We start from the raw sequence: 18,646 nt of genomic DNA on the forward strand, positions 1-18,646 counted from the left end.
AGTATAGTATACTGTGTTTATTTTAGATTTCACATCCACATGGTAGTCAGACTTCATCTCTTCTGCGATGTCTCATTCATTAGTAATCTGTGTATGGCCCCAGGCAGAAGCACGTGTCTCCTGCCGCTCTAATGAAAAGCAGAGGGCTGGGCTGTCGTCAGCTTCTAATACTGTTTCATTATGGCCACATGGCGCCGTGTGGAGCTCGCTGTAATACATTCAACAGCCTTCCATCTATACTGCCCTGCGCACCCTGGACAGCTTCTTTAATGTCCTCGTCAAGCGCACCCAGGCCTGAGAGGCTGTAGTTTGTCTTGCTCATTGTGAGCGTTTAACTGCTGTGGCTATGGTTGGATTTTAAGTCTGTCTCAAGTATAGAAGTGGGGTCTATTTAAGTCCAGGCTACAATGTTAACCCTTAACATGTGCACTTGCATACAAACAAAGTGAGGACAAGCATAATTGTGAATCTCGCTTACCCCACACTAGTAATTTTGAATTGAATTTCCAGTAAAGTCACCCTCCCTCTCCCCTCCCCCCTCTGTACCACCCCACCTCTGTATGTAGTTGTCATGGCAATGTTGGCTGATTGACTGCTCCCTCTGCCCCTTTTCTCAGGGTCTGACTTTCCCCAAGACCCCAGCGTGGATGCTACGAGTTCATGGAAGAGAACCAGTGATAATAAAGGTAAGGAAAGCCCACATGAACACACACACACAAACACACACGCTGATGATGATGAAAGATCATAGATCGATAGATTAATCTATCAGCAGAAGGAAAAAGGCAAGAACTAAAGAACTAACTACTAAACAATAAACACACAGTCGAAAACAGAATCCTAGTGCCCTTAGTGAAATTAATATACAAATTCAATTCGCAAACAATTGCAAAAGCATCTTCTTATCTTCAAAACAGCAGAAACAGTTCTTTAAAGTTTGTGCATGTGATTTTAGGTTCAGGATTGAGCCTAGCGTTTGTTATCTAATCTGATTAATGGTGATAGTGCAATTTGTTTGTGTCTTGAGGCAGGGACAGCCATAATTGGCCCAGCATGAGATAGTATTCAGGTAGCTCGACGTAGATTATCAGAACAAATCAACATAAGGAAGCGATCACAGGAAAAGGAACTCATTTTTATTGGAGCGACATCAGCGAATGATAATGCTTCTCTCTCCATCCCCTTCTCTCTCCTTTAAGCCGTAGCTGGCATGGCTACAATAAAGCCAATCACTATGTCTAAAAGTATGTTTAGTTAGCTGTGTCCAACATCAGGTTTCGAGGTCTAAATCCTGCTGCGTGTGTATTTGATGTTGTATGAAGAGAACACTGCGCCAAAAGGGTTTAATGAAGGGATCTTGGATCTCTACTCTCTACTTCATTACAACACGCTATGTATTTTGTTTTTATTTTTTTAAGTTCAAAATAAGCTTTATTGTCAATTCCAACAAATGTACAAGACAAACAGAAATAAAAAAAACAGTTTCCAAGTCTGGTGGAAACGGCATGGACGCTGCGGTACCGTCTCCAAAATGGCGGAGGGGCTGGGGTCACCCATAATACTGGTTGCTTTGCGGGTGAGGCGGGTTCCATAGATGTCCAGGAGGGAGGCTGGGACACCTTTGATCCAACCAGCAGCCTTCACTCTGCGCTGCAGGGTCTTAAGGTTGGATGCAGTGCAGCTCCCATACCACACAGTGCATGGTCAGGATGCTCTCGATGGTGCCTGGGACTTCTTGGCCAGTGATGTGGTGTTGGTTGTCCAGGAGAGATCCTCACTAATGTGAATCACCAGTAACTTGGTGCTGCTCACGCTCTCTGTCTAAGGAAGCGTGAGTTCCCTATCATACATTTGTGCGTGCGTGCGTGCGTGCGTGTGCGTGCGTGCATGCCACACTTAGTTTAGCTCAGCCCTGTGAGCATGTGACAGTGACTACACACTCACTGACAGAATAAGCCAGGTGATGACAGGGAACCATTGAGTTGTCCGCCATAATAAGAGCGTTGGCGCGCGGCGGAGGGGTGGAGTTTCACTGCGGCCCTGATGTGCCAGATGCCTCCACTCCACACGAGACAATTAGGCAAACAGAATGTCTTTGTTGTCCATGTTTGGGGGGGACACCGGCCTGCCTTGTCTCCAAGTTGTTCACCTCACCACTCCACACTGCTCTGAGTCCTCTCTCCTCTGAGTCCTCTCTCCTCTATTGGCATCTTCTCCTCTACTCTATGTTCTTGTCATTTCTTTCCTGTCAGGCTCCTCTCTCCTCATTTTTATCCTATGTCGTTTTCGTCCGTCTCCCCCCAAAATCCTTTCTGCTTTGAGGTTGGAATAATTCAGTTATTGCTTTGTTTGCCACTCTCAGATCCTCTCGGAAACTCTCTCTTCTTATTTCTGTTCCCAATGAATTATAATAGTTGATTGAGAGCAATGTTTACGTTAAATGTTAACAGTTTTAAATCTGTGGTCCGTCCAACAATACATTGTATCATAAGCAGCTAAATGTGCAGAGCAAACTTTGAGCAAAACAAATTAGACTGGCCCGTTATTTACCGTTTAACTCTACCTGTTGTAAATGTATTATTGAACTCTCACAAGGTAACATTCTCTCGCTCTCTCTCACTCTCTCTGTCCAGTTCTATTTCCTCTCCCTCTCTCGCACTCTCTCTGTCCAGCTCTATTTCAGTAGGTTTTCACATGTCTCCTTCTCTCTCACTCCCTCTATCTGGTACTATTTCGGTAGGCTTGTATATATTCTTGTGGAGGGGCTCAGTGTTTTTATAGAAGGTGATGACTGGGAGACTTGGAGGAGTAGGTCAGGTGGAACAAACATTTTTCCTTCCTTTGCACGCCCCGGCCCCCTCAAACACCCCCGTGGAATGTCAAAGGGAAGATCGAGGAAGCTGGTGTTATGGATGGCAAGCAAGGGAGGGCTGGTGACGTAGGGTACACTAACAGAGGGATGTGAGAGGTTTGTGGATAAGGTGGTGAACAAAGGCTTGGTGAGAAACGTTTGCATGTGTGTGGGTGTGTGTGTGCCTGTGCTAGGGAATGATTTGTCTTTTATTTCTGGAGCTTTGGCCAAAACAAACACGTCTACAAGGGCGGCTAGAAGATAAACTGTGTTCGGTAGACAGGTGTGGAGTAATTATGGGATTACTTTTTTTGGAGGAAGCGGGGAGGACACGTGTCAGATTGTCCACACTTGTTAGTCACCCACCTCTGTCAAACAGTGCATGTGTGTGTGTGTGTGTGTGTGTGTGTGTGTGTGTGTGTGTGTGTGTGTGTTTGTGTAAATGTGATGATGTGTATGCAGGTCTGTGCGTCTTGTGGACACACATGTGGGACACACAGTACACATACCCCAACATGACATGCAAATGGCAGGTGAGAGACCAGCCAAGCCAAGAACCTTGAAACAATTATACAGGGATATTCAGGCTGGCTCACATTTGTTACATGTATCTGATTCATGCATTTGATTGTTTTCACCATTGCATGGGAAGCCGATCCCACCTTTTAACTCACTTGGGTTGACGTTATGGATTTTTTAAGAACATATCGATGGTTACAGTCTGGTTCTCTCTGTAATAAATTCCTCCCTCTCTATCTCTCTCTCTGTCTCCCAATTTATTTCTCTCTCCCTCTCCCTCTCCCTCTCTCTTTCTTCCAAACCATAATGCACTTTTAACTTATTATTTATTCAAATGTCTTTCATGCTTTCTTTTGAATCCTGTTTTAACGTCTTTTATTGATTATTTTAAATCCAGTTGTTAAATGTCATCATGCATATTTTTCCTTTTGAAATGTTTTATTTTATTGTCTGATGTGTTTTTACGTGAAGCACATTGAGTCTGCCTTGTGTATGAAATGTGCTACATAAATAAAGTTGACCTGACTGACTGACTCTCTCTCTCTCTCTCTCTCTCTCTCTCTCTCTCTCTCTCTCCCCAGAGTACATCCAGCTGGAGGCGCCCATGAACAACATCACCACGTCGCCGGGGCACATGGCTGAGCTGTTCTGCCGCGTGTCGGGCGACCCGCCGCCGGCCGTGCGCTGGCTGAAGAACGATGCGCCGGTGGTGCAAGAGCCGCGGCGTATCTCCTACCGGCCCACCATGTACGGCTCACGCCTGCGTATCCGTAACCTGGACACCACCGACACAGGCTACTTTCAGTGCGTGGCCACCAACAGCCAGGGCTCGGTGTCCACCACCGGCGTGCTCTTCGTCAAGTTCGGTAAGAGAGTGTCTCGGTGAACTGGTCGTGGGATGCAAAGATCTAGAAGATTATTTCATCAAAACTTATGGTAGGGGAAGTCTTGTTTTAGTCTCCAAGACTGCAATGCTTCTAACAGGAAGTAATTTTTTAAAGCGTCAGTTAAGTCTGTTGCTAGATAGGGGATGAATATTGTACTTGCTGTGGTAAAGAATACTCAATATAAATTATATTAATATACCTCATGTGTTCATTTTCAGACCCTCTGCCCACACTTCTGCCAGGAAGGCCTTCACCGTGAGTGTCTGGTCTTCTTTCTGTTCCCCTCAAGCTGTTCTGTATATTACTGACACACTCTAACCCTCCTCAACACCGCAGCCCTGATCCGGAACAACCCAAACCAGGACAGAGAGGCACTTGGATTAAACAGGGACCTTCTTTACGACATTAAGTGACCAGAATATACTAATCTGGGGAATATGGGTTTTCGTGCCGCACCGTCGGCCAAGGGTTCCCCTGTGTGCCCAAGTCAGTTAAGTCAGTAAACGTAGTAACGATAAATTATGACCAATGCCTGACTCTGCTTGGTCTTAGCCACTGAGCAAACCAGAGCGTTAACATTGGCCAGCAAATATGTTTGAGTCAACATGTTTGTGTTTGACTCCAGAGTGAGCTTACACTTGCACAGGAGAGGGGAAAATGTGTGAGATTAATGTGGTAACATTTAAGCATTGTTTACTCAACATGTAAACGGCAACAGCCACAACAGTGGGAAACTTAAACAAGTGCTACCCCTTCAATAGCGTAATTAGGTAACTAAATGTCAGGGAATACAAACAACGAGGTGTAGAGTAAAACAAACGCGGAACAAGAGCGGATGGAGTTTGGAGAGGTACTGATGTGGTGCCAAAAAAAGGTCATCGAACTTGCGAATATGAATGTCAAGGGTTAGGGGGTTGGTGTATTATTATTCTCATCAAACAATTACAAGATCAACGCCTATTTTTCTTATCCAAATGGCACATGGGATCAAATAATTAAGTCCTTACGAAGAAAATTTTATTTTCGTCTTTGTTTGGTTTTCTCGACCCGGTGTGATTGGATTAGAGGTATATGGAAGTCTGAGTGTGTTGTTCATGGGAGATGAAAAGTAAGGGAGGCGGTGTTCCCATGACATTGTAGGGCCCGTTGCCATGCTTCATGCAGTGCTCAGGGAAGGTTAAACCCTTATACTGGCACAGCGTGGACATCAGACAAATTCTCGATGCACTAGCGCACGCACACATGCACACGCAGATACACACCGATTCACACTTTCCCATGTGGCCACATTTGGATTTCACATAGATGCACGTGCACACGTTCATGCTGGGTCCACGTGCACTGTACGTGCGCACTCGCTCTCAGCCCGTTTTGCCGTACGTATTGGTTTTATAGTCAAACATCTGCTTCGTACATCCCACTCTTAAACTGTCATCCTGTATTACCGTTGTACACATCTTGTTTCGTTCTTATCCACAAAGCAGACATTGGACCATTAATAATGGCATTCATTATCGTTCATTCGTTGAGAAACTATGATAAACTACCACACTTTGGGCGAAACACAATTATGTTAAATAGAATAAATGGCAAAAATACTATCATATAATAAGAGGCTACTATCATAGTAGATATTGGGAAAATACATTTATTAAAGGTTGAGACGGATGGGAAAAATAATGTTACTGATCTGTGCGGACAACAGAAATGTATGCGCGTCATCGAATGGAAATTTAAATGTTTCATAGACGGTTATGGGCCTAACCTGAAGATATTTAGAGTGTTGTTATTGCGCAATGATTAATCCAGATTCAAAACATCTGGAGAAGTTGTGGGTTTCCACTTCAAAGTATTTCTGTCAAAGATTACTTTATTGAGTTTGCCCGTAATGTTAAACGCACATCTGAACTTCTCTTTCCACTTAGCGATCAAACATTTGGCTCACAATAGAATCACGGTAGATTCACTATTCTCTTTTTTAACATGTTCCAACACTATGCCTCTGCATGTGAACCATGCACTTCCCCAATTTGGCCTGAAAAAATAAATAAATAAAATAAGAATCAAATGTGCTTTCCCCCTATGTGTTTCAGTTGAGGCCAATACCTGTACATTTGACTGTGATTCTGTAACTTTGGGGCTAGGCTAGTGAGCACCTGAGCTGGTAACGGGCCTGTCCCAGGCCCAAACACATAGCGGGCTTTCACTGGAATGTCCCTGACGTGGGTGTCAGTGCCGGTAATCATGAGTGTCACCGGCAATCTCTTTATGCTGCAAGGCAAGTTGGCAGTCGTCACGGAGACAAAGTCGGCTAATGATGACACACACACACACAGACTCACACACACACACACACACACACACACACACACACACACACACACACACACACAGGGCTTTTGCTTACACTCCTCTCCCCACCCGTCACTTTCTCTCTCTCTCTCTCTCTCTCTCTCTCTCTCTCTCTCTCTCTCTCTCTCCCGAGGAGGTGAGGGTTGTTGACAGTAGTCCCGATGGCAATTGTTGCTTCTATGAATTTCTTCAGACAAGACGCAGGGTTCTTCAGAGTAGCCACAGGCAGGCCTTTAGCCCACAGCTGAGGAGTTGAGCTGGCCTTTGAACACTGTGGCTTCCCCAAGAGCAGAAAACACACATACACACACACACGTGACCCCGGACGGAGCGGGCGTGTACGGCCAAACCAGAAAGGCTGGGGGGAGACAGATGAGGGATAGTTACGTCCCAAGAGTTGTTTTTTTTTCTAGTTTTCCAAAGGAGCAATGTTGGTTGCGAGGACAAACGCTAATGTTGCTGTTTTCAGATTTCCCCCCTGTTATTATGTATTATAAATCTTTTTTCCATTTCAATAGTTGGTCGGTGTGGTGACAAATCTGTCAGTTAATATTCCACATAGTATTTTTCCCCCCCTCTCCCTCCTCCTCTGCCCTCCTCCGACTCTGAGATGTTTGGACAGAGCCAGAACAAACAGAGGTCTGAGGGGGTAAAAAATGTCTGGTCAGCCCCCCAGCTCCAATGCCGCACTTACTTCAAATTCAGGGAGCAGGAAGTAAGGGGGGCGGGGGGGCGGGCAATGAAAGGAAAACAGTATTCAGTCGGGGGGTAGTGGGGATGCTAGGGTGAGCAGCGTTGTGAGGGGGTTACTGGGAGAAGAGTGTAATACCATTAACACGTTGGCCTGTGTGTGATGCTCTCTTTTTTCCTTCCCCCCCTCCCGCCAACAACCCCTGTTTCCTTCGGGGGAGGGGGGGGGGGGGTGAGAGACATTCAGTCCTTATTAAGTGTGCGAGCGAGCGACCAGGGCTCTTAGTCCTTAATCTCAGATCAGACACCCGTGTCAGAAACCTCCTGTAACCCAGAGCCATCCACACACACACGCACACTGTACACTGCACACTGCACACGTAGCCATAGAAACAGAGTTCAAATGGTGGCCCCTGATCGACTGTTTTGTTACCATGGGGACGGTTATGCGCCCGGGTTAGATGGATCAGACTGTATGTGTGACATTGTTTCCCGTTGTTGAAACGTAAGCGTACAGGTTGGTCCGTGCCAGCATATTTTCTAAATCCAGACAAGCAATGTAATCAGCGACCAGGTCGATGAATAACTTAACGCTCAAGACCGCTGCGGAGGGTTCAACAAAGTTGCGTGTTGGGTGATTCATTTTTGATCTTCCCCTCGCTGGAGATAGAGATATTTGAATGGGTTTTAATGTTTGGGGATATAATAATAATAATAATAATAATAATAATAATAATAATAATAATAATAATAATAATAAAATATTAATAATAATATACTTTATTTGTCAGACAGGTCTGAAATTTGTTATGTTTCCATTTAGTTGCTCCATTGTGTCTTAACACATGCATGTAACATTAATTGTCCATAGTGTACATTGTAGGGCATTACATCCGACACCACAAACAGAAAACAGAAAAACACAAACACATAGAAGACATAAACATAAAAGTCCCTTCACCTTCTCCTTGATCTAGAGATTGATTCAGTGTTAAGCATGTTGATTGATTGATGCACAAAAGAGTGTTTCAGTTTGATCTTGTTAAACTTGGGTACTCTGAATCTGCACTTTGATGGTAACAGTTCATATTCTTTGATTAAGACGTGGCTACTGTTAGAGACGATGTTGTTAGCCAATCTTAACATATTTTTATGATAGACTGTTTTGTATATTTTCTGGAGGGGATGGCCCACAATCTTTGAGCAGATTTTTAATTGCTTTGACAATTTGGCTTTCAAGGTTGTAGCCAGACTCTTGTACCATACAATATTACAGTATTGCAAAAAATGCTCATTATGACTGATGTGAAGAATAAATTAAGAATTTGACTGCTCGCCCTAAAGGATCCGAGGCAGCGGAGAAAGTATATCCTCTGTTTTGTTCTCTTGCAGACAAACTCTACATGGTCTTTCCAGGATAACAGGTGATCTATCCATAATCACAAATACTTGTAGGAGAAAACCTGCTTGATTGTTCCATTGTAGATTAGTATAGGGTATCTGTGTGAGTGAGGTGGTGACCCAAACACAATTTCTTCTGTGAGTTCTTTGAGTCAATCTTAAGAGCATTAAGGTCACTCCATTCTACCATTTTATGCACCCCCTGCTGGTGTATCTCGGGACAGTTGGAATTATTCAGGAGAGACAGTATGACTGTGTCGTCAGAGTACTATATATACATATATATACTGGTTAGGTGTTTCTGTGCGACAGTTGTCGTTGTATAGGGTAAAAAGTACTGCTGAGCTCACACAGCCCTGTGGGACTCCTACATTGGTTATGGTGGCAGATGAGATGTTAACCTTAACTATCTGAATTCTGTTGGTTAGAAATTAAGCATACCAATGGATTAGGAATGGGTTTATTTTCTGATGGATCATCTTGTTCACTAAAAGATTTGTTTGTATTGTGTTAAACGCTGATGAGAAGTCTAGGAAGTCCCACAAGGTTCGATCTTAGGACCCTCTTTATTTAACATCTACATGCTCCGACTAGGGCAAATCATGCAAAATAACAATATTGACCATCATTGCTATGCTGATGACACGCAAATCTATGTATCGCTATCACCAAATGACTATCGGCCCATAGATCTGCTGTGCCAGTGCACTGCGCAAGTGAAAGACTTGATGTGCCGAAATTTCCTTCAACTAAATGAGGACAAAACAGAGATAATTGTATTTGGTTCTAAGACGGAAAAGCTTAAAGTAACCCAACACCTTCATTCTCTGTCCCTGAAAACCTCAATCAAAGCCAGAAATCTAGGGGTTATCATGGATTCAGATTTAAATTTCGGCAGTCACATCAAATCATTAGGCTTGTAATGGCTAATCACACTCACACCTGGTGGTATGATATGTCCCCTTTAAAAATGTAGCAAGACTTAGAGGGCTCATGTCCACCGAAGACTTACAAAAACTTGTACATTATCAGCCTTTATCACTAGTAAGATTGATTACTGCAATGGTCTCCTTACAGGTCTCCCAAAACAAACTCTAAGGAAGCTTCAGCTCGTTCAGAATGCTGCTGCTAGAGTTCTAACAAAGACCAAAAAATTGTAACATATTACACCAATTCTTAAATTGTTACATTGGCTTCCTGTAGGTCAGAGAATTGATTTTAAAATCATGTTGCTAACCTATAAATCCCTACATGCTTTAGGCCCAAAATATTTAGCTTATTTGCTTCCACTACATAAGCCTTCTAGACCACTAAGATCTTCTGAGACCAATCTGTTAATTTTCCCCAGAGTAAACACGAAACATGGGAAAGCAGGATTTAGTTACTATGCAACAAAAAGCTGGAATAAACTCTCTGAGGATTTAAGACTTGCCCCAGCTCTGAGCACCTTTAAAACAAGACTGAAGACTTTTATGTTTGCTTTAGCTTTCTGCTAAATCTTGAATACATTGCACTTTCTAAAAAAGCTTTTTTAACTTTGCCTTTATCTTCTATTTTATTACTAAAATGCATTTTTTACTTTCTATTTTACTCATTTCTTTGCATATGTTTTCTTTTACTTTATTACTTTATTATTTTATTTTATTGTATGACAATGTTTATATGTGAAGCACTTTGAGTCTGCCTTGTGTATGAAAAGTGCTATATAAATAAAGATGCCTTGCCTTGCCTTGCCTAGGAAGAGCGCTCTAGCGTAGGTCTTAGGTTTATCCAGGTGTTTTGCTATGAGATGGACCAGTGTGATGACAGCATCTTCTTTTCCACAGCCCTTCTTGTAAGCAAATCGGTATGGATTAACTTGCTCTTTCATAGTGCTGACCAGGTGGCGGAGTAGAATTCTTTCAATAGACTCCATAATTACTGAGGTCAAAGCTATTGGCCTGAAGTCACTATGTTCTTTTGGACATGGGGTTTTTGGTATCGGATTGATATGGGAAGTTTTCCAAAGTGAAGGAATAATATGTGTGTCAATGGATGCCTGGAAAATTGGTTGCCAGACTGGGGCCAGTTGACAGGCAAAATTCTTCACAAGAAAAGTACTGCATTCATCTGGCTCACTGCTTTCTTTGGGTTTGTGTATTGAAAAGTTATTCTTACATCCTCGGTATTGATGATAATTCTGTCTATACTAACGGTGTGATGGTTCTGAGGATATCTGTACCATTGTTTAAGTAATTATTTGTCTCAAATCTGGAAAATAATGTATTTAAATCATTGCAAAGGAAACCTCATTATCAGTAGAGATGGGTTTGGCCGGACTGGACATACTAGTCATGGATTTCATAATATCCCACACTCTCTTGGGAATGTTTGCTTTAAAGGGATTCTCTAAATGCTGCCTGTGTGTTCGTTTTGCATCCTTCAATCCAAGAGTTCATTTTCTGTTTCTTTAAGTGCTATAATGTCCTTATTTCTAAAGGCAGCTTTCCTGGTGTTTATTATGTACTTAATGTCCTTTGTCACATATGGTTTATTGTTAGGGTCGATTTTAACCTCCTTATTAGGGACAACTAGTTGAACACAAAAGTTGATGTAATCATTTATAACAAGAGTCGTCTCATCAAGTGAATCATCATGAAAGATTTCCCAGTCTGTCAAATCAAAGTAGGCTTTCAGCTGTTCCCTACTTCCATTTGACCATTTCCTGATAACCTTTTTTACTAGTTTATTTCTTTTGAGTTTTGTTTTGTAAACTGGAATCATGTGCACAACGTTATGATCCTGGGTGGCGAGTACAGAAGTAGTAATAGTAAACAGAAGAATACATCAAAATTCCCTTGGCAAGTAAAAGGGTCTTAACATCATGTCGAGAATTTCTACATTAGATTTTACATTTGACTGTGTACGCTCGGCACCATAGATCGTTAACGTATACGCAGATTCCACCACCTTTAGTTTTTCGTGAGTTTGCGTCCCTGTCTGCTCGAACAGGCTGTCTGCTTGTGTGAATCCGGATATTTCAAAGAGAGTGTCAAGCATTGATGGTTGAAGCCAAATTTCAGTAACGCAAAGCAAGGATGCCTCGCAGTAATTGTTGCAGTACCTTGTGTATGTCCGTATCGCATCCACTTTGTTGGAGCGCACCGGATTAATACGAGGTGGGACTCCTAACACGAGGTGAGAGCCGGGATGGTCTTCTTAATACACAGTCTTCTCAGTTTAATCCCGGGAAAGCCGGCTTCCCAGAGAGAAAGAGAGGCGCGGAGGGGAGGGGCTTTTGCTCCTCCAGTAATTGCCCAGTGTGGAGCGCTGTAGCCCCTGAAACCCGGGGCCTTTGCCCGTGTTTCTGAAATCAGGGTTTTCTCTCTGTTTGAATAGAATAATAGCACTACACCCAGACTGTCAGCTCTGTTTAAGATTTCTGCTTTTCTCTCCACCCCCCCATCCCCCAAGAAATCACAGAATTATCGTAACTTTATTTCTCCTTCACTCTCTCCCCCTCTCCGTCTCCCTTCGCCCCTGTCTGCGCCATACTTGAGGATGAGAAGAATGAGTTTAACACAGAACAGATTCCCTCCATGCTGATTCTGCCTGACTGTGTTTGTCTCTGCTCATCTGCGTGTTCTCCTCACTCCATATGCAATACATTCCACTGCTGTTAGAAACTCCAATTTTATCACTATTTTAGTCAGTGTGTCACACTAGATTTCAGCAAAACGCTGGTGTCAGATATCCTTCCGTTACTCGTTAATGTATAGCACCGCTCTGATAACCAGATTGCTATCGATGTCACGTCGGCACCGATGAAGAGGCAACTTGATATTTTTACTCCATTACCTCGAAAGTTGGAGCCTGCACAAATAATTCTCTCTTAACTCGTGTGTCTAATCCATTTTGGTCCACCATTATGTCATTATCTACACACAGAGCTAGCACGAGGCAATCCAGCGCTAATTCTGAGAATCGTCAGACCCTTTAGGGGACAGATTCACCTTTGCCACGCCGCTCGCTAACAGTAACCTGAGTTTGTGTTTGACTTCTTCGCGTTGTCCGCGGTGCCAGTTTCAACAACGGCCCGGCAGCGCTCTGAGACTCTCCAGCCCCGCTGTTGATCTTAAGATCGCTGTTTGAGAGGACTGCCGTTTACCCACTAACATCACCCGTCTTCTGTGGGGCTGAAGTAGGCCTAATGGCCGCTGCGACACTCAGTACAAATTCAAACGTGCAAAGGGAGGGCGGACAAATTAACCGTCTTTTGTAGTAATGAGGATTAATGTATTTTTAGAAGGGCAATCTTGTTGCACAAGGGTCAAATAGAGCCATGTATAAATAGGAACCCCTCAAAGGTTATATGTTTTGACGTTTAATTTATTATTCAAGAGCAAATGGAACCAGTGAGACACTGTTGATTGCCACTATTGCGAAACGGCATACATGACAAAGAAAATGGTTCAATCTGCCAAACACACATCTTTCCATATATTCTGAGCATCTGTAAAAGCTGCTGCTGCTACTACGCTGCTACATTAAGGATTAAGTTGTGGTCAAAGCAAACAGGAAGTCATGGTAATTGATTGGCATGCTAATCAACGTTAGCCCGCCAACAAAAACACAAACGGCAAAAAAAAATGGGGGACCCGTCTCGCAACTGACTGCATAATATGGTGTTTTGTGTAGCTGTTTATTTTTCCTCGTAGTGCTTAATTGTATGAAGACGATTGACGTGACAGCCAGTTAGTTTGTCAGTTAGTTACTTACTTTGTGAGTTGTTCATGAAGCTTTATCACTGATAATGCTATGACTAAACTGTTTAAATACACCTCTACATGAATCAACAAACACTGAGGCATGCTTACTGCTCTGAGCAGGACCAGTACTGGCATCGCCAACCCAGCTCTGTCGTGTCCGGTTCAGTGACGATAGATTGGGGATCGGGGTCCTTATATGGCTCACCAGGGATGGGCCCTTTGACCAGGCCCCGGGGCCCCCGGGAGCTGGCCCTGTTTGAAACCAAAGACCCTGCATGGCTCCCACCCCTCATCATTTGCTAGCCTGCAAAACTTTTATTCTAAATACTGACCTGTTGACTGAGCCGCGCGCAAGCACGCACACATGCACGCAGGCACACACGCAGGCATGCACACGCACACACTGACCTTTTAACACTCACACACGATCATATCGAGTTGGTAAAAGCATTAGTCTGTCTTTTCACATGTCACCTTCTCTCAGACCTCCACACTGCACACAAGGCATGGACTTAAACAATAATTTCATTCGGTTTCCTTTTACCCAGAATCCCTTGTGTCTCCCTAGTGTTGTCGCCGTCAATGCAAGATATTATAGCTGAGAGTGTGTTTCTGTGTTTAATGTGAACCATTGTTTTTCCCTAAGGGCTACAAAGCCGAGACGAGGTGCAGAGGTTTCCCAGAATTCTGACCTTCACCTCTCAGTGAACTCACACTTACACATATACATACATCGACAAACACATGGCTACCTATGAAAACACAGGCACAAAAGGAGCGTTTTGTGTGTAGTGTGTGTGTGCACAGGCATTAAACCTCAGGACAGAATGGATAACCAGAACATTTTGGAGGTATCAGTAGAGGCTTTTGTTGACTCGTATCCTGACATGGATTCAGTTTTCTGCACCACTCTCTTGTGTGTTGTGCTCCTGTTAATCCCTCTGACACAAACCTCGGGAGCCAGTATCGCACTAGTGAAACACAGCACTTCTCTTCTCGTCTTGTTCCTGTAATCCTTATTTAGTGTTCTTGTAGGCAGTTAAATTCAATGTGGATATACGGCTACTAAATGTGGTATATGTATCCGTTATGTCAAACAAGCGTCTTGGACAAGCAAAAAGGTTTTTATTCTGTCCTAACAACTGCGTCCTTGCAAGGCGTAGACAGATAGCTAACTAGAAGGAATGTGGAATGAATGAAGCTCCAGAACGTTTCTTCGATGCAATGTTCTTTTACTCTTTACATTGTTGCTCTCATTCTTTTTTGTAAAACTATAAAATAAACAGAAAGACATCAAATTACCATATGTCAAATTACTATCTCATAAACATGTGTTTTATATTCACAAGCAACATGCTTATCATATCGGACGATAACCACGAGCTACGAGCAATGAGTTGAAATGTGTTCTTAATCAAACAAAATGTATAACAGTAAAGTATAACAGAGACATTTTCACGAGTGTTTACATCTAATAACTCAAACAATAATTGCGTACAACACTTACGGACATATCTATTCCAAGGATCTGACCGTGAGAAACAGCTTCGTTGCACACATCTCTCTCAACACGTTAGAGCTAGATTCTCGCGAGCGAGGCAAAACAAAACAAAGGCACGTAGGGTGCGATACCAGGGTACACCAGTAGGTGTTCTTCTTGTACAAGTTTAAACAGCAAAGAGGAGCAAATATATTAAGTCAGAACAGTTTTGCTTTTATTGTTATAACTCGGTTACCTTCTGCTTAATATTTACGTAAATCCTGTTTCCAGAATTAAGGTGAAGAGTAATTCCTGTAAACGTTTTTCTGTGTCGATTTTCCTCTCAATCCCATTGCCAGACAGAACAAACCAACTCAAGTCCACAATTACACTTCACTTGTGCGAGTGAATGAATGAGCGAGCGGGGGGGGGGGGGGGGGGGGGGGGTCTGAGTCCATAATCTCTGATCAGAGACACGCTCCAGTAACGGTCTGTAACCCACGCAAGGAGTCACATCGCACACACGCACACGCACACACAGCCAAGCTACATGCCGGAACAGAGGTCATTTTTTAGTTTTTTATGTTCAAATGACATTTCTAATTCACTTGTCAGTGTACCCAGAATGACTGTCTTTCTTTTTTCTTGTACACCCACATATATCTCAGTGGAAATTCCTCTCTGAGTACATGTGTGTCGACGGTCAGCTTCTTCTTCGAGTCCATTGCAATCTCAGATGTCGTTCTGCCAGTATCGCAGGCGCAGGTCACAGCTGATGGGGTCGGTTCAGCCAGGTCCTGGGGGCTGCACTGGGGGGCGTCATCACACTCCAGTAGGTGGGACATTGTCTGTACTGCTCCACAGCTGCATGTGTCTTATGGCTGGTAGCTCTATGCTTTCAAAAGTGATTTGCACCTCCCCTGCTACACTAGAGTCTGTCGAGAGTCTTCCAGGTTAGCCATGGGAGGTTGTGCCCGCTGGCGAGGCATTCCGTAGGGGTGATTCCTCTCTCCATCCAGTCATGGGCTCATACGTAGAGCTGGTTCCATTCATCTTTCCAGATGTTGGTCCTTGCTGTTTCTTTGGTTGTCAGGAGAGGTGGGACTGTATGCAGGAAGCTGGCTCTGGATTTCAGTCGGGATGGAGGTGCTGTGTGTCCGTGCAGGGGGTGCCTGATATCGGTCTCCTGTGCTCTCCGCTCGTCTTGGGCGACGAGGGGATCGTCCAATTTTTTGGGGGGCAATGCCAGCGAGGGCGTAGAGGCACGAAACTGGCGTTGTCTTTATGCATCCCGTGATAATGCGGCAGGTGTCGTTGAGGGCTGTGTCAACCAGTTTGGTGTGATGAGTGCGGCTCCAGCTTGAGCACGTGTATTCGGCTGTGGAGAAGCACAGGGCTAGGGCAGTTGCACGGATGGTTGATGGATCAGCGCCCCACCTTGAGTTTACCAGTTTGCACAGGATGTTGTTGCGGGTGTTGACCTTGCCTTTGGTGTTCTGGAGGTGGTTTTTGAAAGAGAGTGTCCTGTCGAGTGTGACTCCGAGGTACACGGGGTGGGAGTGGTTTGAGAGTTTGTGGCCATCCCATGAGATGCTCAGTTCTTTACCTGCATCTAAATTTTTAAGATTGAAGCTGCATAGTTGGGTTTTTGATGGGTTGGGTTTCAGGTGGTTGTTATTGTAGTAGGTTGTCATCTCTTGGAGGGCTTTCCAGGACATGCTCGATCCTCAGGAAGTTCTCCTGTTGGTTGGTGATGCAGAGGTCGTCAGCATAGATGAAGCGGCAGCATTGTGGGGGGAGTGGTTGGTCGTTGGTGTAGATGTTGAAGAGGAGGGGGGCCAATACGCTGCCTTGTGGTAGGCCGTTCTTTTGGGCTTTCCATTTGCTCTTCTTATCGTTGAGTTAAATGAAGAAGTGCGTGTTGTAGGAGGCTTTTGATGACTTGGCACAGGTCGAGGTCACCAGTCATGTCAAAGAGTTTCCTTATCATGGTGCGGTGCTGAACAGTGTCGTAGGCAGCGGTGAGGTCTATGAAAGCTGCTCCAGTGATGACTTTCCAACAAAACCATCCTCAATGTGTTGGGTGAGGTTCAATAGCTGCCCAGCAAAGGAGCGGATAGGTCGGAAGCCAGCTTGATCTCGAGTAAGCTTGGTGTCTATAAGTGGCATAAGCCATTGGAGTAATAGCCTCTCGTAAAGCTTGTAGGTGATCCAGAGGAGGAAAATAGGTGTGTAGCTCTTTGGGGATGATGGGTCCTTTCCAGGTTTGGGAATTGCGACAGTCTTGGCCTTTCTCCGTACAGGTGGGAGGGTTTTCTGTGCCATGCATGAGCTCAGCATTTCTAGCAGCCAGGTCTTCGCTTTAGGTCCCAGGTGCTGTATCATTTCTGCCAGTACATCATCAATTCCTGCTGCTTTCCCAGGTTTCAGCATGCTCATTGCAGCTTCGAGTTCTTCTAGATCGAAGGGCTTGCTGAGAGCGCTGGCTGGTTGTTGGCCGTCTGGTACCGCTGTCCGGCGGTATTCTCCTGTGGGTCTGCGCCGGTTTTGGCTGCGACTGTTTGCCACCAGCTGTTCTGCAACTGAGTTTGTGGTGACTGTTGTGGGCGTGGGCGGTGTGGTATTATCTTCACCGAGAAGGCGGATTGTGGCCCATGCCTTCCTGCTGTTATTGATCATGTTGGTGTTTTCTATCAGCTCCTTACAGGCTTGCCTTCGATCTTCCCCGACTGTGTTCAACAGGATCTCTCCGAGTTCCATGGTGGTGGAGGAGAAAGGGTCCTCGTGGTATGCCCTGTGGTAGGCTTCCAGTAGATCGCTAGATGTTTCCGACAGCCCGGGATGTACTCATTCCGCTATCCTCATCATATCAACATATCCTTGAAATGTGTCGCCTGGCTGACCTTTTCAGCAGTTCTGTGACGATGGTATAGTTGTTGGGGTGTGGTGGAATACCTGGGATGGAGACGGTCAGCTGACACAGTTGTTAATGTTTTGTAAAATACTGCGGCCTGACTGGGTTGTTAAGGTGCTGAAAGGCATCTGGTGCAGTCTTATTTTAATCTAAAAGGTATGTCCCATTCTTTCCTGATGGTTCTTTCCGCTGTACGCTCACAGAGCCCAGGGATTGAGGAGGATCTCTGCAGATTCAGTTTAGAATTTACCATATCAGTGCGGAATAACTCCCTAATACGAGGAGTTTGTTGGTAGCAGTAGGAGGTTCTACTACAGTACTTACAAATTCAGTTTGATATGCTGCCAGCATTAATTAAATAAAAAATATATATATAAATATGTATATATGTATATATATATGTGTGTGTGTGTATATATATATGTTTAAATATGTGTGTGTGTGTTTGTGTGTGTGTGTGTGTGTGTGTGTGTGAATATATATATATAAACTTAGCACAAAAAGTAAGGGAATTTGTGTTTGGTAGATTATTTCTCTGTGGTAACAATGCTTTTTGGCAATAAATCTTATACCGTTGGAAAGCCTGTTTAGATCCCTTTCAAATGGTGCCCCATTTGTAAGGAACATGTATTTGTGGGATGAGCAGCAGCGTTGAGTATGTGGGTTGCGCCCATGAAAAATTTGCCAAATCTTTTTAACCATTGCCAAACAGGTTCTTTTGCTGTTGCTATTGACAATTGTTTTGAGCTTCTGGTACCCCCAGGTGCTGCCAATCAGGTGCCTGATTGGCAGCACCTGTGAGCA

General features: G+C 44.1%; 1 protein-coding gene across 1 annotated transcript in view; it reads left to right on the forward strand.

Annotated features, from left to right (window-relative positions):
- The window catches only part of ror1 (receptor tyrosine kinase-like orphan receptor 1), a 122,928-nt gene that overhangs the window by 82,903 nt on the left and 21,379 nt on the right, over window positions 1-18,646 (forward strand). The window contains exons 2-4 of the mRNA XM_079739375.1: window positions 618-686; window positions 3,952-4,236; window positions 4,476-4,512. Coding sequence (XP_079595501.1) covers window positions 618-686; window positions 3,952-4,236; window positions 4,476-4,512 — 391 coding nt within the window. The remainder of the gene's footprint in view (window positions 1-617; window positions 687-3,951; window positions 4,237-4,475; window positions 4,513-18,646) is intronic.

Source organism: Pollachius pollachius (assembly GCF_949987615.1).
Source record: "Pollachius pollachius genome assembly, chromosome: 7".
NCBI lineage: Eukaryota > Metazoa > Chordata > Actinopteri > Gadiformes > Gadidae > Pollachius > Pollachius pollachius.